Here is a 23,530-nt window from a genome sequence, read left to right as displayed (position 1 = left end):
AGTAAATCAACCTCCTTCTGGAATCAGGGCCTCCGCCCGTGTCCTTCTACCTGCCTGGAGCGCTCTTCCTTTCCCTCTTCACCTGGTTCTGTCCAGCTCTGCGTCCATGGCGCCTCCATCGGGAAGCCTTCCCAGATACCCAGGTCCTAACTGATGCTCCCTCTCAGGTGCTCCTGTAGCTCCTTACCCTTTTCCTTCTTCATTCTTTCTGGCAGCCAGTGGTACCTTCTTGTACCAGGACTGGTTCCAGGTGATGTGGGGCTACATCATGCGAAAGTCTGAAGTCCCTACTCTCAGGATACAAACATTGTCGCTGGGGGTAGAGGGAGTTAGGCCCTAAATAAATGTAGAGTATGTGGAGATAGCTACTAAGGGGAAAAGAAAGCAGGCCACAGCTATGAGGAGGCCCTGGTTGCTGCTTTGTTAAGGGTATCAGGGAAGGCCTCACTAACGTGATGACATTTGAGCAGGACCTGCAGGAAGTCAGGGGTGACCTAGATGGATTTTTGCAGGTGAGAGTTGAGTGGCAGGAGGTGAGGTCAAGTCATGCAGGTTCTCTGGAAGAGCCTGGAGTTTGCTCTGAGTGAGATGGGGACTCACTGGAGTGTTCTGAGCAGAGGAGAAGCATAATCTGATCTTAAGTTTAAAAAAATTTTAAGGATGACCTAAGATTTAAGACCTGCCTCTTGAGAAACCTATCTGCAGGTCAGGAAGCAACAGTTAGAACTGGACATGGAACAACAGACTGGTTCCAAATAGGAAAAGGAGTATGTCAAGGCTGTATATTGTCACCCCGCTTATTTAACTTCTGTGCAGAGTACATCATGAGAAACGCTGGGCTGGAAGAAGCACAAGGTGGGATCAAGATTTCTGGGAGAAATATCAGTAACCTCAGATAGGCAGATGACACCATCCTTATGGCAGAAAGTGAAGAGGAACTCAAAAGCCTCTTGATGAAAGTGAAAGAGGAGAGTGAAAAAGTTGGCTTAACGCTCAACATTCAGAAAACGAAGATCATGGCATCTGGTCCCATCACTTCATGGGAAATAGATGGGGAAACAGTGGAAACAGTGTCAGACTTTATTTTGGGGGGCTCCAAAATCACTGCAGATGGTGACTGCAGCCATGAAATTAAAAGATGCTTACCCCTTGGAAATGGCAACCTACTCCAGTATTCTTGCCTGGAAAATTCCATGGACAGAGAAGCCTAGTAGTCTACAGTCCATGGGATCGCAAAGAGTCAGACATGACTGAGCAACTTCACTTCACTTTACTCCTTGGAAGGAAAGTTACAGCCAATGTAGATAGCATATTGAAAAGCAGAGACATTACTTTGCCAACAAAGGTCCGTCTAGTCAAGGCTATGGTTTTTCCTGTGGTCATGTATGGATGTGAGAGTTGGACTGTGAAGAAAGCTGAGGGCCGAAGAATTGATGCTTTTGAACTGTGCTGTTGGAGAAAACTCTTGAGAGTCCCTTGGACTGCAAGGAGATCCAACCAGTCCATTCTAAAGGAGATCAGTCCTGGGTGTTCTTTGGAAGGAATGATGCTAAAGCTGAAACTCCAATACTTTGGCCAGCTCATGCGAAGAGTTGATTAATTGGAAAAGACCCTGATGCTGGAGGGATTGGGGGCAGGTGGAGAAGGGGACAACAGAGGATGAGATGGCTGGATGGCATCACTGACTCAATGGACTTGAGTTTGAGTGAACTCCGGGAGTTGGTGATGGACAGGGCGGCCTGGCATGCTGCAGTTCATGGGGTCGCAAAGAGTCGGACACGACTGAGCGACTGAACTGAACTGAACTGACTGAAGATTTAAGAGGCTCTTCCTGGCTGTTGGGAGGAGGGCAAGAGTGGAAGCAGAGAGGCCAGGCCGAGGATCTTTCCACAGGACAGCAGAGTGGCCATGGCTTGACTTGGAGTGGTGGAGGAGTGGCGAGAGGGCTAAATTCTGCACAGGTTTTGAGCATAGAACCAGTAGGATTTCCTGATATGATGGCTGACTTCCCTTGTGGCTCAGACGGTAAAGCGTCTGTCTACAATGCAGGAGACCCGGGTTCGATCCCTGGGTTGGGAAGATCCCCTGGAGAAGGAAATGGCAATCCACTCCAGGACTATTGCCTGGAAAATCCCATGGGCAGAGGAGCCTGGTAGGCTACAGTCCATGGGTTCGCAAAGAGTCGGACACGACTGAGCGACTTCACTTCAGGGTAGAAGGACAGGAGACAAGTCCAAGGATTTTGTTCTGAGCAGTTGGACAGCTGGAGTTGTCATTTTCTGAGACAGGGATGATGTGGCAGAACGAGTTTGGGAAGAAAACCAGGAGTTTGTTTTCCCAGTGTTAAGGTCCAGATGCAAGTTGATAAGCGCTGTGATTGCACAGTAATTAGTGAAGCTGCTGGTTTAGAGTGTCTCTCCCACTAGACTGTGAGCTCCCTGAGGGCAAGTACCCAGTCTGCTTACAACTCTACTCCAAGAGTCTAACACAGTGCCAGGCACACAGTAGGTGTTTGACAGGTGTGTGTTAGTCGCTCAGTTGTGTCTGACTCTTTGCAACCCTAAGTACTGTAGCCTGCTAGGCTCCTCTGTCTATGGGTTTCTTCAGGCAAGAATGCTGGCGTGAGTATTCTTCCCTTCATAGTATTTGTTTAATAACTGGCTGAGCGAACATGCCCTGCAGCTTGGACAAGAACATCTGGCCTCTTTATTCACTGATTCATTCATTCATTGACCGTGTAAGGTACAGTTTGGGCTGAGGCCGAAAGAGGAAAGATGACCTCAACAGACGTAGGTTACCTTTATTCAGGCAAGGAGGGGTGACAGTCGGCCTAATGACCAGGCTGAGTGCGGAGAGGGATCAGGGAGGCTTCGTATTTATAGGGAGGCTTGTGGAAGCGATAAGGGAAACATTAATCAGGCGGGATGTTTTGGGTATTCTTTAGTTGAGATGGCATTTGTAGTTGGGCAGGGGGTGGTAAGTCTTCTGTGCAGGTGTAGGGGGTGGAAGGTTTCTGGACGGGGGGTGATAAGTCTTCTGGGCAGGTGTAGGGGGTGGAAGGTTTCTGGACAGGGGGTGATAAGTCCCAGATAGATGCAACCGGCCTGGAGCATCAGGGCGGGACCTGGTTCTGTTTTGTTTTCTCCGAAGTTAGATGATTCAGCAAGGGCCTTTGAAACTGTTGTTTTCTTTTCTAGGGCCAAAAGACTCCTTCAGACCTTGTGCTCCTGAACGCTCCCTGTGTGTCAGGCAGTGCTATGGGCCAGGGACGGAGTAGTGAGTAAGACACAGTCCTTCCCCTCATGGAGCTACTCTACAGAGCAGGGATCAGACAGTCAACACAAAGAGATAATGATGGTTTCATGAATACTTAGTGGTCAGAGACTAAACAGCATATCAGAATTGAGAGGGACAGGGAGGGAGCCAGGGTGGTAGGGTCAGCCTGTCCCAGGAGGTGATATTTGAGCAGAAACCTCTCTGAAGTGAGGGAGCCAGGCAGAAGGAGAAGGAAGTGCAAAGGCCCTGAGAAGGAGACCTGGTTGGGGTGTTTAAGAAAGGGCAAGGTTGTCAGCTGGACGCAGCAGAATGAATGAAGGGAAGGTGACAGGAAATAGGTGTCAGATCTTAAAGGGCCTTGGAAGCTTGGGGTGAGAGCTTTGGATTTTATTAAAATGGTGGGAAGTCTTGGAGGGACTTAGGGCAGGGGACTGATGAGGTCACATTTCCATTTTAAAAGGTGTTAGGGGCAGGGACTGATGAAGGTGTCTTTGTTTCTGGCCTGGGTTTGTTCATCTGTAAAATGACTGGCTGATCTGATTTCAGAGCCTGAGGCCTCTTCAGCTCACCATAGCCCACAGTGTGGGAAGAGCAGGCCTCAGGCTGCATTGATCAGGGAGGGATGCCTGAAGGGAGGAGCGGATGTCCCTTCCAGCTGGTTGGGTGATCGTAGGGAGTGAGGCTACACTTGTCTGGGCTCTGTAGTCTGGGCTCCTGCTTACTGGGCATGGGGCCAGGTCTCCCTCTCTCCCCTGTAGCTCAAGCGTCCGGCCCTGCTGCTTCCTGCACCATGTCCTGTTGGTCACTGCTTTATGTTCTTTTCCTGTAGCTGGTGAGTGATACACGGAGGGTGTCTGACATCCAGTGGTTTCAGGAGGCCTATGGGGCTGTGACACAGACGGTCCGTGTGGTGGCCACGGAGGAGAGCCGGCAGCAGCGGGGCTGGGTGTTCACACCAGGTGAGCTGCTCACAACCTCTGCCCCAGGGCTCAGCATGCGGGCTGGCTGGCCCACCGTAGACCGGGCTACCCCCTCCCACATTCTCGGTCTTCCGCTGTCTCCCTGGCAGGCTGGGGGTGTGAGCAGGGGGCTATAAAAAGAAGTCTGAGGTCTGGGGCTCGGGAGTGCCTCCAGATTAATAAGTGGAGTTGAGTAGAGGATGGTGTCCTTGGGGTAAAGGTTTTCCTGTGACCTTGGCCTGGTTCCCTTACCTGGGTTGTCTTTTCTAGGCCAGTGGGCTTCTGGAGGTCTGTCTGGGACCCTCTGCTGCCCCTGGTCCTTCACCTTTGTGTTGCAGCCTGGAGTGGGCACTGACAGTGGGTCAGAGGGCAGGCCTGACAAACCTCACTCCTGTTTGATTAACACAGTGGGGGACAGGGAGAGGAAGCTTTCCTAGATGGCCCTAGTAGTGCCAGCCCAGGACCTGTTCTCTGACAGTTCAGGGGCATAGCTCAGGTGTCTTCCCTGCCCCGGGTCACTGTGACTTGGATCAGTGGGTCTGACTCTTCCTAAATGAGGTGAATAGCTTCCTAATGGCAACCCACTCTAGCATTCTTGCCTGGAGAATCCCACAGACAGAGAAGCCTGATGGGCTACAGTCCATGGGGTCGCACAGAGTCATGACTGAGTGTCTAGGCACACTCATCTCCTGGGCACTCACTCTGGCCTGGGCTAAGCACTTTGAACACATTATCTCACTTTATAGTCACAGCGGACCCACCAGGTGGATGCCCTTGTTAGCAGCCTCACTGAGAATGGCGCATGCTGCCTCCCAAGGGGCCTGAGTTGGAGATGTCGGGATCGAAACTGACACGACTGGCTTTACATAAAATGAAAACAAAATTACCGTTTGGATTGTCTGTGGTTTGAGATGGCAGTGACAAGTGAAGATGTCAGTGGGCCCCTCTGCGGGGCTCAGGTGGCTATGGACCGGTGGATCTGATGTCCCAGTGTTTCAGGGGTGTGGGAGCGCCCCCTGGGGTGCATGGTGGTTAGCTCTGAGGGGCTGAGGAGTGTTCAAGAGAGGGTGGCTTCTCGTGGGGCCCGCAGGCCTCGATGCCCTGTGTTTGTTGGGAGGGACAGGCCTGACCTTGCCATACTTCTCCGCAGGGGTGGACGACGCTGAGTCAGAGTGTGGCCTGGACAACTTCGGGACCTTCGATTGGGTCATTGAGAACCACGGGGATGAGCAGCACCTGGAGGAGCAGTTGGAGCACTTAATAGAATTTGTCCGCTCCAGACTTTAGCCGGCAGCTTCTAGGAGCAGGCCGGGGGCCGCTGGGCTGAGGGTGGGCTGACTGTGTTGGACATGCGGTTGCTGACGCTGGCCAAGGTTGGGGAGCAGACAGAGGGCCTGGGTCAAGCTTTCTGGGGGCTGATAGGTGTCAGACAAGAAACCGCCAGGGACCTCATTTCGTCATGAAAAGGACAGCCCTGCCTCTTTACAAGGAGACTTAAAGGGCAGAGGGGAGGGAGTTGGCTGTGTTTGAAGCAGAGTGTCACCATCTCCACAGGTGCCAGGCCTGTAAGCCTGGGGTGGCCGTGATTCCCTGACTGGATGTTCTCAACCCCTTGTTCTGAGCAGGAGCCTGGGGCTCCCCCCTGTGGATATCATAAACCTCTCTGGAGCACCTGCTCAGAACTGGACATCTCTCTTTTCCCAGATGACAGCTCAGCTTGCGTGGGGCTCCATAGTGTCTGGGTTGATCTGGTGGCTCTGGGTTCCTGCTCTGTCTCCCCCCCTGGGCTGCAGCATCTCCTGCAGAGGCTGACCTTGATCTGGGCCACTCGGGTAACAAGCCTGTGTATGTCTGAGGCAGGATTGGAGTCTGAGGGTCTCATCTGCTGGGATGGCCCCAAGAGAGGCTCCGTGCTCCACAGAAAGTGCCACCAGCAGGCACCCAGAAGGGCTGCGGTGTCATAGAAAGCCAGAGGCACCAGAGCTGGATGGCCCTTGGTAACCACTGAGAGGCCCTGGGCAAGTCATGTAACCTCAGCTTTCCCATAGGAGTCCTTGGACTTGACCCCGCTTATTTATAGAGCCTTATGTGTGTGTGCCAAGTCACTTGTTATGTCCAACTCTTTGCGACCCCTTGGACTGTGATCTGCCAGGCTCCTCTGTCCATGGGATTCTCTAGGCAAGAATACTGGAGTGGGTTGCCATGCCCTCCTCTAGGGGATCTTCCCACCCAGGGATCAAACCCGCATCTCTTATGCCTCCTCCATTGGCAGGCAGGTTCTTTACCACTGGTGCCACCTGGGAAGCCCGTAGAGCCTTCTGCTGCTGCTGCTGCTGCTAAGTCGCTTCAGTTGTGTCCAACTCTCTACGACCCCATAGACGGCAGCCCACCAGGCTCCCCCGTCCCTGGGGTTCTCCAGGCAAGAACACTGGAGTGGGTTGCCATTGCCTTCTCCAGTAGAGCCTTATACAATATCTAAATTTCTTCCAGATTCTTCACAGCTACTCTGTGAAATATTCAAGGAGGACATTTTCATCTGCATTTAGCAGGTGCCAAGGACTCAAGAGAAGTAAACAACCTGTCCAGGGTAGAGGATTAGTAAATGTTGGTACTCTGGCCAGAACACAGGCCGCCTGACTCCTGACTCCCTTTGGCCAACGTACCTTTGGGGTTTGGCGCAAAGCCGCATGGCCATCCTGGCCATCCTATTGCGTAGCCTGGGCCCACCACCTCTGTGGCACTGACTTTGTTCTCCTGTAAAATCTGATGGTTCACACTGAGAAGGGGACAACCAAGGAAATTCCATCGGTTTCACTGTGACCCTTAGTGAACTCTACACATCCCTGCCCACATCTCCTCCCTAGATTACCTCTTCCTGAGACTAGTCCCCTGGCTCTCCCGCAGGCCTGAAAGCCGTGGACTTGTCTGTGTCCCCAACCCCCGGCTGATTGGTCCCCAGGTTATGTTAATCTGTCTTGCCTGTGTCCATTCCTGAATGCCAGGCTGTGTGCCTGACACACAATGAGGCCAGACAAGACCAAAATGTCAGAGTTTAGAGCAGAGAGAGGTTCACTGCAGGGCCACGCAAGGAGACGGGTGGCTTCTACCTTAAAAGACCCCCAACTCCCGGAAAGCTTTCAGCAAAGCTCTTTTATAGGAAAGGGCGGCGTGGTTAGTTGTTGCAAGCTTCTTGGCGTCAGATCCTTTGTTCTTAAGGTCAGGTCATGGTCCGGTCACAATGTTGCTGGAAGCCTCCACCAAAACAAATGTTATTCTCTGTTCTGACAAAGAAGGGCAAAGTCCAAAGGCTCAACTTTTGCCCTCCGAGGCCGAGGCTAAGAGGAGGAGTCCCTGGGCTGGCCGGTTTCTCTGCCCGGGAGCACTGGTCCATCACCCAGTCTGTGTTCTTCTATGAGTGCCCAGGCCCTGCTGAAGAGGCAGAGCTCAGCTGGTGGCGCACTCAGGGGCGGGTCCCCAGAGCCTGCCCAGCTGTCATCACTGAGGGAGCCAGGCGCCCAGCACCCAGCCAGCCCTTGGGCTTTTCATTTAAACTGGAGCGAATCATTTGGGTGGGATCAGTAGGGATACATGTTGTGGCAAATGCCCATCAGGTTAGTTCCCAGCTCACAGCAGTTGCCATTCTTTGAGAACAGCTCCACCCATAAAGATAGACCTGAAGTCATGATGGGCAGTGTCTTTGCACTCTGGCCACCTCTCAGTGGGTAGACAGCTGATCTCAGCTATATCAATTTTTGAAATGTGAACGGAGACACTGAAGCTGGTTGAAGCTGTGACCTTAACGGCAGTGTCCATGCACTCCAGATGCTGAGGGAGGCCTCTGTGGATGGTGACCCATGGAGGCCGGCACCACCATTAGACGGCAGAGCGGGGATGGAGGAGAGGGCGCAGCTGCTTCGAAGCCTGGGCCTGGCCAGCAAGTGGCCGTGTCGAGGGCTCTGAAGCTCTGTGAGACACAGCTCTCCGCTTGTCCCCGGGCCCCCCAGCTCACCCACCAGCTCTGAGGCTAGAGAGCCTGGATAGCCCCGGGGAGAAGGCCGAGATCGCCTCTCACCTACTGTTCCTTGAGGACCACTGCCCGGCTGTTGGTGGAGTGGCACCTCTAACCACAGCGCTAAGGGTCTGGAACTCACCCCTGGGCACCTGCCCTGCCCCATCACGTGTCTTCCCTCTGGGATTCTCACTGGAAGGGGAACTCCCTGATGGTAGGGCCATGTCCATCTCGTAGTTGTAGTCCTGTCTCCTAGAGCTGTGGGTCAACAGTGGGCTTCAGAAAATGGATGTGATTGGAGGCAGGGCGAGCTGGGGCTGTAGGAGTCACACGGTGGAATCCTGTGGGTGGTCATTTCATGCATCGGATGTTTCCTCACCTCCCAGCAGAGGCTCTGATCCAGCCCCCCTACCACCCGCTCTGGGCCTGGAACCTCTGCTTCCTGCTGGTCTTGAGGCTGCTGGGGTCCTTTCCAAGGCAGAGACTCTGGCTCTTTGGGCCCCTCTTTTTGAGGCCTTCCCTGATAGCTCACTTAGTAAAGAATCTGCCTGCAATGCAGAAGACCCTGGTTTGATTCCTGGGTAGGGAAGATCTGCTGTAGAAGGGATAAGACTACCCACTTCAGTATTCTTGGGCTTCCCTTGTGGCTCAGCTGGTAAAGAATCTGCCTGTAATACGGGAGACCTGGGATTGATCCCTGGGTTGGGAACATCCTCCTCTGGAAAAGGGAAGGGCTACCCACTTTAGTATTCTGGCCTGGAGAATTCCATGGACTATATACAGCTGCAAAGAGTCAGACATGACTGAGCAACTTTCACTTCACTTGTGAGGTCACTTCCCCCTCAGCGTTGTACCAGACTGAGAGATGACTGATTTGTTTTTCTTTCTTCCTAGCTTTAATGAGCTGTAATTGACATATAATATTTATAAATTTAAGACCTACACATGATGTTTTGATACATATTATCTGTTATGAAATAATTACCACGAAATTGGTGCGGAGCCGACTCACCGGAAAAGATCTTGCTGCTGGGAGCGGTTGCAGGCAGGAAGAAAATGGGGGCAGGGGACAAGATGGTTGGATGTCATCGCTGGCTCAGTGGACATGAGTTTGAGCACACTCCGGGAGATAGTGAAGGACAGGGAAGCCTGGCGTGCTGTAGTCCGTGGGATCACAAAAAGTCGGACACGACTGAACACCACCACCTCTGTCACCTCACATAACAGTCATTTGTTTTGGGTGATGGTGAGGACAGGTAGCAACTTCCAAGTATATAATACAGTGTTGCTAAGTATAGTGACTGTGTGGTACCTTAGATCTCCAGAACTTGCTCATCTCGTAACTGAAAGTTTGTAACCTCTAACCAACATCTCTGCATTTCTCCAGCTCCCAGCCTCTGGCAGCCAACATTTTACTCTTGTTTCTGAGTTCAGTTTTTTTAGATCCTACATGTAAGTGAGATCATGCGGCATTTATCTTTCTTTGTCTGACTCTTTCACTTAGCGTAATGCCCTCAAAGTTCATCCATGTTGCTGCCAAAGGTGGGTTTCCCTCTTTTTCCTTTTTGGTTGAAAATATTCCATTCTGTGTAAACCTAGCACATTTTCTTAATCCATTCACTCACTGATGGACAGTTAGGGTGTTTCCATGTCTTGGCTAGTGTGAATAATGCTACAATAAACGTGGGGGTGCGGATATCTCTGAAATAGTTGTTTTCTTTCCTTCAGATGTCTGCCCAGCAGTGGAATTGCCCTATAATCACTGATTGTTGTTAATTAAGTTTAAATTCCCAGGAAGCAGGGATGAAGCAGAGAAGGGGACGTAGGGTGGTTGGTGGTTCTCATATGTCCCTTGTAGGGGTGCTGACCTGGTTCCTGGCTTGGAGTGTTTGAAAGAGTCACAGGATGTGACTTGGGAAGCCAGCGAGTCTGCTCCCCATCCTTCCACAGGTTGGCACTGATGCCTCTTAACGTGGGAAGACCCAGTGGCTAACTAGAGTCACTTCTGCTGGACTTGAAGATTCTCTGCACTTTAAAAAAAACCCTGAAATTTCTCTGAATACCAAAATCAATAATAACCCTGAGTTTTGATGCCCTATCTTACGATGAGAGTTTTAACTCCTTTTGTTTCAAGACATTCTCCCCACCCTCCTAATCTTTGTTAATTTTGTATATGGTTATGATCTCAGAGTATTGCTCTTAAGTTATTTTTAATATATATATGTGTTCTTAATAATAATGATTTGTATCACTAACATTCTATTAAAATTTTATTACTCTGCTTTTAAACTGCTAAATGGAGGTGTAATTGGTATATAATAACTGCACGTATTTGAAGTACACAATTTGGCAAGGTTTGATATTTGTATATGCCCGTGGTCACAGTTAGGATGGTCATATCAGGACTTCTTTGGTGGTCCAGGGGCTAAGACTCCGAGCTCCCAGTGCAGGGGGCTTGGGTTTGATCCCTGGTCAGGGAACTAGATCCCATATACTACAGCTGAGAGTTCTCTCGTGCTGCAGCTAGAGATCCCAGATGCTGTAACGGAGATCTGGGATCCTGTGTGCAACTAACGACCGGTGCAGCCAAATAAATAAATATTAAAAAAAAAATGGACGTATCCATCATCCTCAAAAACTTCACCGTGTCTACCCTCCCTCTCCCAACCCTTGTTCCCAGGCAACTACTGATTTGCTTTCTGTCTCTGTAGATTAGTTGTCGTTTTCAGTTACTTTGTCTAAATGAGCTGTACACTATACAGCCTTTTTTGGTCTGATTTCCTTCACTCAGCGTAAGTTTTGAGATCCATCTGCATCACTGCAGGTTCCTGCGGATAGTTCGCTTGTTTTTATTGCTGTTGTGGTATGAATATACCACCATTGTCTGTTCATTCACCTGTTGAACATTTGGGTTCTTTCCAGTGTTTGGATATAACAAATAAAGAAGCTATGAACATTCAGGTAACATTTTTGTGTGTGGATATGTATTTTCATTTCTCTTGGATAGATACATTCTTAAGTTTTTAAGAAGCCATCGCATTGTTTTCCAAAGCGGTGGTACAACATGCTCCCCAGTACTGAAGGAGAATTCCAGTTGCTTCAGATCCTCACCAATACTCAGTCTTTTTAATTTTACCTATTCTAATAGGTAGGTAGTGGAATCTCATGAACATTTTATTTGCATTTCTATAAGATTAATTTGATACAAATCCTATGTTCCTATGTTCAATTTTGATAAAAATCTCTCAGCAAACTGGGAATAAAATGGAGCATCCTTTACCTGAAAAAGAACATCTACAAAAGCCCTATAGCTAACAGCAAACTTCACAGTGAAATACCAAATGCTTTCACTCTAAGACTGGGAAATGAGGCAGGGTTGTCTACTCTTATTATCTGTTCAACATCATATTGAAGAGTCTAGTCTGTAATAAGAAAAAGAAAAGGCATCTGGATTGGTAGGGGGAGTGTAAAAATGTCTTTATTCACATATGACATGATCATTTATACAGAAAATTTGATGGAGTCTCCAAAAAAACTACTAGAATTGATAAGTGAGTTCAAGATTTCAAGATATAAGATCAATGGATAAAAATAAATTGTATTGCTATTTATAAGCAAGAAGCAAAAATTAAAATAGGGCTTCACTGGTCCAGTGGTTAACAATCTGTCTGCCAATTCAGGAGACAGAGATTCAATCCCTGGCTCAGGAAGATTCTACATGCCTCGGGGCAGCTAAATGTATGTGCCACAGTTACTGAGCCTGAGCTCTAGAGCCTGTCTGTCCTCTGCAACAAGAGAAGCTACTGCAGTGTGAGGTCCTCACACCACAATGAAGAGGAACGCCTGATCTCTGCAACTAGAAAAAGCCCGCTAAGCAGCGAAGACCCAGTGCAGCCGAAAACTAAATAAAAAATAAAAAATCTTAAAAAGTTTAAATGATGCAAATTAACTATAGCATAAAAAACATGGAATAGAGGTAAATCTGATAAAAGATATACACAATCTGTACAGCATCTGTACAAATCTACAGATCTGTACAAATCTGTAAAGCATTGCTGAGAGAAATTAAAGATGACCTAAAAAGCAGAGATTACACCGTATTCATAGATTGTTAAGAGTCGAGGTATTCATTTTTATTGAGACATCATTACATACAGTGAAATGTACTGACTTTAAGTGTACAATTCAAGTTTTGACAAATGTGCATACCTGTTTAATAAAAGTTGTTTATAAAATAGAGATGTTTTCTTCACTCTAGGCTTCTTTTTAATCCTTCCTAGGAAGTCAACCCCTGTCCCCCCAAGAAACAACAGTTGTTTTAATTTCACCATATATTAATTTTGCCTGTCCTGGAATTTCATATAAATGGCTAAAATCTAGTGTTAAAACACGTTTACAACAATTATTTATTATTTTTAAAATTAATTTTTATTGGAGTACATTTGCTTTACAATGTGTTAGTTTCTGCTGTACAGCAAAGTGAATCAGCTACATATATATCCATGTATCCTCTCTTTTTTGGATTTCTTTCCCATTTAGTTTTCTCATTAGTTATCTATGTTGTACATGATATCAATAGTGTATATATGTTGATCCTAATATTTATTGTTTATTGGCCATGCCATGCAGCTTGTGGGATCTTAGTTCCCTGACCAGGGATTGAACCTGGGCCCTGGCAGTGAAAGTGGAGTCCTAACCACTGGACTGCCAGGGAAATTCCCCAACAATAATTTATTTTTTAGACTTAACTGGTTTACTGCACACTTCCTAGTTTTTCCATGTTACCTCAACTTCCCCATTTTTGAATTTTGTATTTTAGTTCCTCTTCAGATGGTTACTTGCCTTCAAATATTTTTTCAAAAAGGGCATGAGGGTGGTATAATTTTCTGAACCCCTGTGAATGAGAGAATGGCATTCTGTTGCCTCTACACGTGGACACTGCCTTGGCTGGCTTAGGATTCATGACCTGGTTCCCCTGTCGGTTGGTGTTTAATGTTGAGGAGTCTGAGGTCACCTTGAGTTTTGTTCCTTTGAAGGTAACCTCCTTTTGCTGTCTGGATGCCTTTTTTTTTCCCTTGGCCTTCACTTTTGAAATTCAAATTCTGGCATTCTCCAAGGCCGAACGTGGACATATTTCAAGAGAAAAAAGTTGGTGCGCATTGTTCCCTGTAAAGCATTATGGAGAAGTGAGATGGAAATTTAAACTGTCTCATATATCCAAGAGCCAGCCTGAAGGATCCCCCTCAACAGAGAGGTTGTCTCTGTCAGTGTTTTTACTTTGAGTGGCTGGACTCCACAATGGCAAATTCTCATCCCTTCAAAGTGGATTTCGGTTTTGGAAACAGCCAAAGGAAATTTGGTGCTAAATTCTGCTGAGAGGAGTGAGGTGAGAGATACACTTTTTGGCTAGAATAAATAATGCCTATAGTTCAGTTCAGTCAGTCATATCTGACTCTTTGTGACCCCATGGACTGCAGCATGCCAGGCCTCCCTGTCCATCACCAACTCCCGGAGTTTACTCAAACTCATGTCCATTGAGTCGGTGATGCCATCCAACCATCTCATCCTCTGTTATCCCCTTCTCCTCCCGCTTTCAGTCTTTCCCAGCATCAGGATCTTTTCAAACGAATCAGTTCTTCGCATCAGATGGCCAAAGTGTTGGAGTTTTAGCTTCAGCATCAGTCCTTCCAGTGAATATTCAGGACTGATTTCCTTCAGAATGGACTGGTTGGATTTCCTTGCAGTCCAAGGGACTCTCAAGAGTCTTCTCCAACACCACAGTTCAAAAGCATCAATTCTTCAGCGCTCAGCTTTCTGCATAGTTCAACTCTCACATGATACATGACTATTAGAAAAACCATAGCTTTGACTAGAGAGACCTTTGTTGGCTCTGCTTTTTAATAAATAAATAAAATATCTCTGCGTTTTAACATGCTGTCTGGGTTGATCATAACTTTTCTTCCAAGTAGTAAGCGTCTTTTAATTTCATGGCTGCAGTCAGCATCTGCAGTGATTTTGAAGCCCCCCAAAATAAAGTCTGTCACTGTTCCCACTGTTTCCCCATCTATTTGCCATGAAGTGATGGGACCAGATGCCATGATCTTCGTTTTCTGAATGTGAGTTTTAAGTCAACTTTTTCACTCTTCTCTTTCACTTTAATCAAGAGGCTTTTGAGTTCTTCTTAGCTTTCTGTCATAAGGGTGGTGTCATCAGCATATCTGAGGTTATTGCTATTTCTCCCAGCAATCTTGATTCCAGCTTGTGCTTCCCTCCAGCCCAGCGTTTCTCAAGATGTACTCTGCATAGAAGTTAAATAAGCAGGGTGACAATATATAGCCTTGACGTACTCCTTTTCCTATTTGGAACCAGTCTGTTGTTCCATGTCCAGTTCTAACTGTTGCTTCCTGACCTGCATATAGGTTTCTCAAGAGGCAGGTCAGGTGTTCTGGTATTCCCATCTCTTTCAGAATTTTCCACAGTTTATTGTGATCCACACAGTCAAAGGCTTTGAAGTCAATAAAGCAGAAATAGATGTTTTTCTGTAACTCTCTTGCTTTTTCAATGATCCAGCGGATGTTGGCAATTTAATCTCTGGTTCCTCTGCCTTTTTGAAAACCAGCTTGAACATCTGGAAGTTCATGGTTCACGTATTGCTGAAGCCTGGCTTGGAGAATTTTGAGCATTACTTTACTAGCGTGTGAGATGAGTGCAATTATGCGGTAGTTTGAGCATACTTTGGCATTGCCTTTCTTTGGGATTGGAATGAAAACTGACCTTTTCCAGTCCCGTGGCCACTGCTGAGTTTTCCAAATTTGGTGGCATGTTGAGTGCAGCACTTTCACAGCATCATCTTCCAGGATTTGAAATAGCTCAACTGGAATTCCATCACCTCCACTAGCTTTGTTCGTAGTGATGCTTTCTAAGGCCCACTTGACTTCACATTCCAGGATGTTTGGCTCTAGGTGAGTGATCGCGCCATTGTGATTATCTTGGTCGTGAAGATCTTTTTTGTACAGTTCTTCTGTGTATTCTTGCCACCTCTTCCTAAAATCTTCTGCTTCTGTTAGGTCCGTACCATTTCTGTCCTTTATCGAGCCCATCTTTGCATGAAATGTTCCCTTGGTATCTCTAATTTTCTTGAAGAGATCTCTAGTCTTTTCCATTGTATTGTTTTTGTCTATTTTTTTTGCATTGATCACTGAGGAAGGCTTTCTTATCTCTCCTTGCTACTCTTAGGAACTCTGCATTCAAATGGGTATATCTTTCCTTTTCTCCCCACTTCTCTTCTTTTCACAGCTATTAGTAAGGCCTCCCCAGACAGCCATTTTGCTTTTTCGCATTCCTTTTTCATGGGAATGGTCTTGATCCCTGTCTCCTGTACAATGTCACAAACCTCCATCCATAGTTCTTCAGGCCTTCTGTCCATCAGATCTAATCCCTTTAATCTATTTCTCACTTCCACTGTATAATTGTAAGGGATTTGATTTAGGTCATACCTGAATCGTCTAGTGGTTTTCTCTACTTTCTTCAATTTAAGTCTGAATTTGGCAATAAGGAGTTCATTATCTGAGCCACAGTCAGCTCCTGGTCTTGTTTTTGCTGACTGTATAGAGCTTCTCCATCTTTGGCTGCAAAGAGTATAATCAATCTGATTTTGGTGTTGACCATCTGGTGATGTTCATGTGTAAAGTCTTCTCTTGTGTTGTTGGAAAATGGTGTTTACTATGACCAGTGCATTCTCTTGACAAAACTATTAGCTTTTGCCCTGACTGCCTGCTGCTGCTGCTGCTGCTAAGTCGCTTCAGTCGTGTCCGACTCTGTGCGACCCCATAGACGGCAGCCCACCAAACTCCCCCGTCCCTGGGATTCTCCAGGCAACAACACTGGAGTGGGTTGCCATTTCCTTCTCCAGTGCATGAAAGTGAAAAGTGAAAGTGAAGTCACTTAGTCGTGTCCGGCTCTTCGCGACCCCATGGACTGCAGCCTACCAGGCTCCTCCATCCATGGGATTTTCCAGGCAAGAGTACTGGAGTGGGGTGCCATCGCCTTCTCTGTTACCCTGCCTATAGTAGATCAACTTTAAATCTTCCTCAAAGCGTATTCTAGAGGAAACTTTAACAAATTGTCTTATCCCCCATCCCTCTGTGCCTCTGCAAATGCCGTTCCCTCTGCCTACAGTGCCCTTCCCTGTGGCTTGCAACTAGCATTCAGGCTGCTCTGCTCCCAGACTGTCCTGTGGTATGTGCTGCCTCACTCCTCCACCACCCTGTGAGCAACTCAGGAGAGGTTTTGTTTGATTTTGTTTTCTTTTGTTTTTGAATTTTTGGTGCCTGACATGTAGTAGATCTCAATACATGTTTGTGGAAATGGAATTTTTTTTTTTTTTTTTTTGCCACACCATGTGTCATGCAGGATCTTCCCTGACCAGGGAATTGAACTTGTGCCCTCCTACATTGGAAGCGCAGAGTCTTAACCACTAGACTGCCAAGGAAGTCCTGGAAATGTTTTATAAGTGTTAGGAAGGAATATAACCTCCCAAGTTTACTGTCTTGAATTGGTCAACAGTCACTTGGATGAATAAAGTTATGATGCATGTGTTTGAAGCAATAGCACGCTGACTTCTTTTGCACTGCTCTTATTTATAAACAGTGGTGTGCTGGTAAATATTGAACACATGGCTCTCTGAGGGGAAAAAAAAGTCCTCTTTGATGGGCTTTTACATTTCTGAGATGTAAATACTCCTGCTATAGCTGATATCAAGCTGCTGCTGCTGCTGCTAAGTCGTGTCGGTCGTGTCCGACTCTGTGCGACCCCATAGACGGCAGCAGGATTATGGGAGCAGCAGTCCCTGGGATTCTCCAGGCAAGAATACTGGGGTGGGTTGCCATTTCCTTCTCCAGTGATTTCAAGCTACTAAACACAATATTAACTGGCTAGCAAAATTCCTGAATATTTAAAAATGAGCTCTTGCAAGCTCACTCCAGTATACGGTACATCATGAAAATTCTACACCGCTTTTGTGTTTTCACCATTACCCAGTTTGTTTGGGTGACTTTTTTGCTGTTTATACAGCACATGTCTCTGTATTGTATATTTTATCTCTTGCATCAATCCAATTATTACTCTTATCCTCAGAGACTAAGAGACTTCTCCAAGGTGGCAAAGCTTTCCTGTCTATTCCTGGGTTTGGGCTTTCTGTCTGGAGCTTGCTGCCAGCACCACGAGGGGCTGGAGAGATGTGTGCTTTGCCCAGTTTTCTGTTTGTTGGTGTTGCGGTGAGCTGCGGGAAGGACCCAGGGATCTGTTCTTGGCTCAGGATATACCTGTCAGTAACCAGACTGTGATGAAAGCTGGCCTTTGTTATGTTCCCTTGTGACCTGATGAACAAGTGACAAGGAGGCAAATTTATTATATTTTGGATGAACAGCTGTCACTTTAATGACCTAATTCAGGATCTGGATGGTGCCTCATTGCCTGACAGGCGAATGAAGTGATGAGCTCCCCTTTACAGTTTAGAGTTTCTTCTAGGTGGGTTCAGGGAGAGTGCTGCCGGAAGTTGTGTTCCTCGGGAGCCTCAGCTGAGGGCGGTGAGGGCTCCCCCAGGAGGTGAGAGGTGGACCTGCCGCCTATTCTTGCTTGGCTTCCCGGTGGCTCAGATGGTAAAGAATCTACCTGCAATGCAGGAGACCTGCCTTCGATCCCTGAGTTGGGAAGATCCCCTGGAGGAGGGCATGGCAACCCACTCCAGTATTCTTGCCTGGAGAATAGGACTAGCAAGAGGAAGTGCTTTGCTCAAGGTCATACAGTAATCCTGGCAATGCCAGCCCCAGGCCCCAGGGCTCCTGACTCCCCACCCAGGGCTTGTCCCCTGCCCTTTGTGTCCCTGAGGGTGCGTGAACCTTGTGCCCTTTATCAGAGGCTGGCAGAGAAAGCCCAGCTTGAGCTCTTGGGAGCTCGGCCTGCTTCCTGGGTTTTTCCAGACTTCCCTGAGGAGGCTGGGCCACCTGTCTACACCACCTGGCATGTTCTGTTTAGATGAATCAAGCTGTACCAGGACGAGGAGGCCACAGAGGCCGCTTCCCAGGAAGGAATGCTCGTGGCGTGCGAGGGACAAGGAGGGGAGAGATGGGTGTAGACCCGGACCTGCCTTCCTCCAAGGCTGGGGCTGGGGTTCTGAAGGCAGAGGGCCCTGCCCAGCACCACGGCTGCTTTCCACCTGGGCGTAGACAGTGTCTCCCAGGTGGAGACCTTCCCAGCAATGTCCCTGGGTCGTGACGGCTCTGGTGAATTTCCAGGCACACCCAGTCCTGAGCCAGCAGCACTCTTGGCACATCAGGTCTCCAGCTGCCGTGGCTGGCTGGTCCTACAAGATGGTTTGGAGGCTCCAGGACAGCTGGCCAGGGCTGGACATCCTTGTTCTAGCAGATCTGCAGTGTTCCAGGAACTGTGATAAATCCTGTTGCGTATTGGCCAAGCAAGCCAGGAAGGGCAGGGAGTCCAGACCTTGGCTCGGTTTGGCAGAGTCATTCTCAACACCTGCCCTCTGTGAGGTGGGGAGGGGAGCACCAGGGAGGGGAGCGGCTCAGATCGTGCCCCAGCAGGGGGAGGGGGCACAGGGAGGACAGTAACAGGGGCATCAGGCTTTACAGTTTACCATGTGTGTTTTCGCATATTATTTCATTCCATTCTCGCGGTCGCTTTCTTACTGTTTCCATTTTAAAACGGAAAAAACAGGGACACAGAAAGGTGAGTGACTTTGCTCAGCACGGCCCGGCCTGTCATCAGGTTTGAACCCCACCTGTCATTATCCAGCTGTGGAACCTTGAGCTGGTTGGGTCACTTTCTGAGCTTTGATCCCCAGCTTTGCTACTCACTGCGGAGGCTGTGCAGGTGGCACTGTGCTTGGGTTACCCCTTGGGAGCCCAGTTCCTGAGACTTCTTCCCTTTCCCCCCTCCCCCAAACCACACAGCCAGCAGCCAGTGAGTTGGGCCTGGAATTGAGCTTCTATTCCATTTTTAGTTTTTTTTTTTTTTCTCCCCTCTACCTTTCCCTTTGGTATGTGTAAGCTAAACTTTCCTTTCTTGGAAAGGGAATTCCTACTAAGAAATAAAGGGAAACACAGGACTTCCCCGGGTCGGGGAGACTCCACACTCCCAATGCAGGGGCCCAGGTTCAGTCCCTGGTTGGGGAACTAGATCCTGCCCGCTGCAACTAGGAGCCTGCCTGTGGCCACAAGGATGTGGCCCAGACCAAAAAAGAAAAGAGAGAAAGAGAAAAAAATCAGGCTGGTTTGCCTGGGGCTCACCACACCTGCCTCTGGTCCTTTGTTCCCTCTCTCCCTTCCCTCCCTCCCTTCCTTTGTTTCCTCCGCAAGTGTGGACCCTGACTTGCAAAGGCCCCCTGGCAGGTTCTCCAGGGTTCTTAGACCTTCCCAGAAGCTTCTCCCACCGGCACTGGGACTAGGCCCTCAGGGTGGGCTCACTAGTGGATGGTCTGAGCCCACCTTGAACCTGGAGGGAGTGCTCAAACTCGAATCAGCCCTGGAGAAGGCTCAGCTGTGCATTTGGTGTCTCTGGGGCCCTGAGCAGCTTCTCAGCACACCCCAGGATGCCGACCCCTTCTCCCTCTGGCTCGGAAACTATAGAGGTTTTTCAATTGATAACCCGCACATTTGGGAGGACCACGCTCAAGATGGTACAAGCAGAAGTCAGGTGCAGTTCAGAGCTTGTTCAGACCACATTGCCCTCTGTGAATCCTTCTTCAGAGGCCTTGCTTTCATGGCATCGATGGGACTAAACCTGATCAGCTAAAAAAAAAGAAAAGTCAGTTATTTTCAGCTTCCATTAAGCCAAGCTGGTACAGGCTCTCTCCTTCCTTCTTCCCTTCCTCTCTCCGTCCCTCCCTCCCTCCCTTTCTTTCACATTTCTGATAGTCACTGATTTAATCACTGCTGCCATTCCCTCCCTCCCCGCCACCCGCTGGCAAGAGTTACGGATTTTATTCAGTACACAATGTACACAGTTGTTTTGGTCCCAGGAAATAGTGACCTGTGGAGGCTGTGCTTGTAATCAGGTAATTATTTTATTTAATTGTTTTTTTTTTTTTTTTTTCGCTAAATATCTCAGGCAAGCCCTGTTCCTGTGGCTTCAGCCCCATCCCTTGAATGACTGCTCCATGCTCTGCTCTCAGCCACCCTGACCTTTCGGATCCCTGTTCTTGGCATCACCAGGCCTTGCTCACTGCTGTGTCTTTGAGCGCTCTGTACCCTCTGCCTGGAACACCACTGCCCTTGCTGTTCTCTTGGCTCCTTCCTCCTCCGGCCTTGGTTCTTAGCCTATGTGTTGCTTTCTCCCCGACGTGCTTCCTCCCTAAGGTGAGATGTCCTTGCTCTGGAATTCCACATCCCCTTCTGTCTAGCCTTACCACACTGTGTGAGGGTCTGCTTCATCTTGCTCCCTGCTGCTCTCTGAGCTTTGTGAGGGCAAGCCCGGGTCCCTCTGATTTTTGTAACTCCCAGCATTCAGTGAAGTACCCATCACAGAGTAGGGGATGATGAAGAAAGTGAGTGTTGCTTGTGTCTGACTTTGTGTGACGCTATAGACTGTAGCCCGCCAGGCTCCTCTGTCCATGGAGTTCTCCAGGCAAGAATACTGGCGTGGGTAGCCATTCCCTTCTCCAGGGGGATCTTCCCGACCCAGGGATCGAACCTGGGTCTCCTGCATTGCAGGCAGATTCTTCACAGTCTGAGCTACCAGGGAAGCCCAATATTGTCAAATAAGTGAATGAGAGCGTGAACCATGGTTGGTCAGGAGGTATTTATTATGACCACGGAAGTGCCTGGGCTCTTGGGCATCCGGGTCCTTTAGCTCAGATGCCAGACCCACAGCGGTGGCTCGGCCATGCTGACCTTGGTTTCCCAGGCTGGGGAGGTGGCAGCAGCCACAGTGGCTGAGCCCCAACCTGTGTCCCCTCCGCCCTCAACTCCATCCTTCTCCTTCTGTCCCTCCTGCCTCGGGGGTGGAGGGCCTGCCCCTGGTTCTCTGCAGTGTTTCACTCCCCACTAGTGAAACACTCCCCTCCATCCCTCCATCGAGGCCTTGGCTGCCTCAGTTAACTCCTTTCTGTTGGATTTCCCAGTTTTCTCCACCTTCGCCTGTCCTAAAACAGCTTCCGTTCCGTCTACTGACCCCTCAATCACCATCTCAGTCTTCTCTTCCTTTTACTCCTTCACACCCTGCAATTGGACCTCCACTCCCATCTCTTCTGAAACGGCTTCTTATAGGTCACCCACCGTGGACACATGTCTTCAGTTCTCACTCCTGGCCCGCCTGCATCTGCGGAGACGACCACCCACTCCCTCTCTCTCGAATTCACTTTTCTTGGTTCTCCTGCCTCTCTGCTCCTGGCTTTTCTATTTCTGACTCCTCCTCTCCTCTTGTCCTAGAAATACAGGTGTTCTTCAGGCCCTCGCCTTCTGTTCTCTCTCTTCCCCCTTCCCTTGGTGAGCTCATCTCGATGTGGATGACTCCCAAATTTTCTTGCTTCGCGACACATGCCACTAGTTATACTCAAACCAGCCTTGTCACAACCCCTCCAAGTCTGCTCCTTCCCTTCCGTGTTCCGTTGCTCAAACTCGAGCAGGGTACTCAGGCTGAGACTGATCTCTCAGACTTTTGAAATCTTGATGAAAAGCTCTCTGGAAAGGTCACAAGAAGTTTTGGTCTTTAGAAGTGATGACTTCAGTTCTTTTTGGAGCAGGCAGTTCCTTTGTTTCAGAAAAATTGCCCAAAGCAGTCCCTTCATTATATGCGTGTAAAGTAAGCATTTACCCATTGTTCTCAGGGAGAAGTGAAGTCATGGGGTCCTTGAGTGCGTCCCCAGCTGTCTAGTCATTCTGTTTGGTAATAGCAACTTTTGCATATAGTTGAGTCAGAGCTCTGCCTCTGAGACTTTCTTACTTTCAGGGGTGGCGGCTACTTTCAGGGGTGGCGGCTGGGGTGGGTGGCGGCTGGGGTGGGTGGCGGCTGGGGTGGGTGGCGGCTGGGGTGGGTGGCGGCTGGGGTGGGTGGCGGCTGGGGTGGGTGGCGGCTGGGGTGGGTGGCGGCTGGGGTGGGTGGCGGCTGGGGTGGGTGGCGGCTGGGGTGGGTGGCGGCTGGGGTGGGTGGCGGCTGGGGTGGGTGGCGGCTGGGGTGGGTGGCGGGCAGTTGCAGGGAGAAGTGTTTCTTGAATCTTTGTGAATACGGGGGACCCTGAGCAGCAGACTGCTGTTTGTTCTTCAGTGTTGAGTGTTCTTGTTGGGCCAGTGGTCCGTGGGGCAACCAGAGCCGAGTGAAGACCGGCTGGCAGGATGCATGGTCCCCACACCTCTCCGGGAGGGGAGACTGAAGCCAGAGCAGTCTGGCCCTGGTGCATCCCACCTGGATTGGACGGGCTGCAGGTCCTCTAGGCGTGTGACCGTGGTGTCCCTCCCTCACTAGGCTGAAGGCAGCATGAGGGCGGGGACTCTGCGTCTGTCCGATGAGGTAATGAATGCGGAAACAGTGTGTTCTGCTGTCTCTGGGGTCATAGAGCAGGAGCACCCTCTCTTGGAAGGCTGGGGTTTCTCCCAAGGGCCCATCACCCCAGGAAGCAGATGCTCCTGGCTAAGGAAGGCAGATATCTGGCTGGCTATGGGGGAGTCATCTTTTTTCCCCTCTGCAGGTGGGCTGGGAGTGTGTTATGGAGGGCCTGTGGGCCCTGGGAGTGGCCCCTTCTCTGGTAGCTGGGGTTGTTTATCCTCTGTATGCTTGTCTTCCATCACCCTCAGAAAGAGTCAGAAGGCACAGCCAGTGGGCCTGCCCATCGGGTTTGTGGGGCTGGGGTGAGAGGCCTGCATAATATTACATGGCCAAATATTTAAAAGTTATAAGGAACACAAACTGTTTTCTTTATAAACAATAAAATACCTTCTAACCTTCTACTTTGGCAAATATAACTTTATAACAACAAAACTAGGAAATATGTAGCTCAAAGTTGGCAACATAATCAAAACTGATTGAATTTAATTTTGTGCATGTCCGGGTGTTTTGTTAATGGGCCAGAGATGACTGGATAAGTAATAAAGACAAATACCATTCATAAATTATTATATAATTTCCATGGAACTGATTTTTCTTGTCTTTATTTTAATAAAATCACTAATTGTATCGATTGGTCAAGATTTTCCCTAGTTTGTGTGCTGTTGATAGCAATGAACTAAAGAATAAAAGCACAAAGAACACTTTCCAAAAAGTACAGACCTTGAAT

The 23,530-nt window shown here is 48.8% G+C and overlaps 1 protein-coding gene across 3 annotated transcripts in view; it reads left to right on the top strand.

Moving 5' to 3' along the window:
• Nucleotides 1–23,530, top strand: part of PMVK (phosphomevalonate kinase) — a 65,448-nt gene that overhangs the window by 5,749 nt on the left and 36,169 nt on the right. Inside the window, exons 4-5 of one of the 3 annotated variants that reach the window (XM_004002561.6) lie at nt 4,106–4,235; nt 5,386–11,209. In XM_004002561.6, the coding sequence (XP_004002610.2) occupies nt 4,106–4,235; nt 5,386–5,522 (267 nt within the window). In that variant the 3' untranslated portion in view covers nt 5,523–11,209. Of the gene's footprint in view, nt 1–4,105; nt 4,236–4,981; nt 5,122–5,385; nt 11,210–23,530 lie in introns of those variants that run through there. The other 2 variants (XM_012182536.5, XM_060414815.1) reach the window with 2 other exon arrangements.

Source organism: Ovis aries, chromosome 1 (genome assembly GCF_016772045.2).
Source record: "Ovis aries strain OAR_USU_Benz2616 breed Rambouillet chromosome 1, ARS-UI_Ramb_v3.0, whole genome shotgun sequence".
Taxonomy (NCBI): domain Eukaryota; kingdom Metazoa; phylum Chordata; class Mammalia; order Artiodactyla; family Bovidae; genus Ovis; species Ovis aries.
Note: the sequence above shows the minus strand (reverse complement) of the source record. Positions and strands in the feature narration are given on the sequence as shown.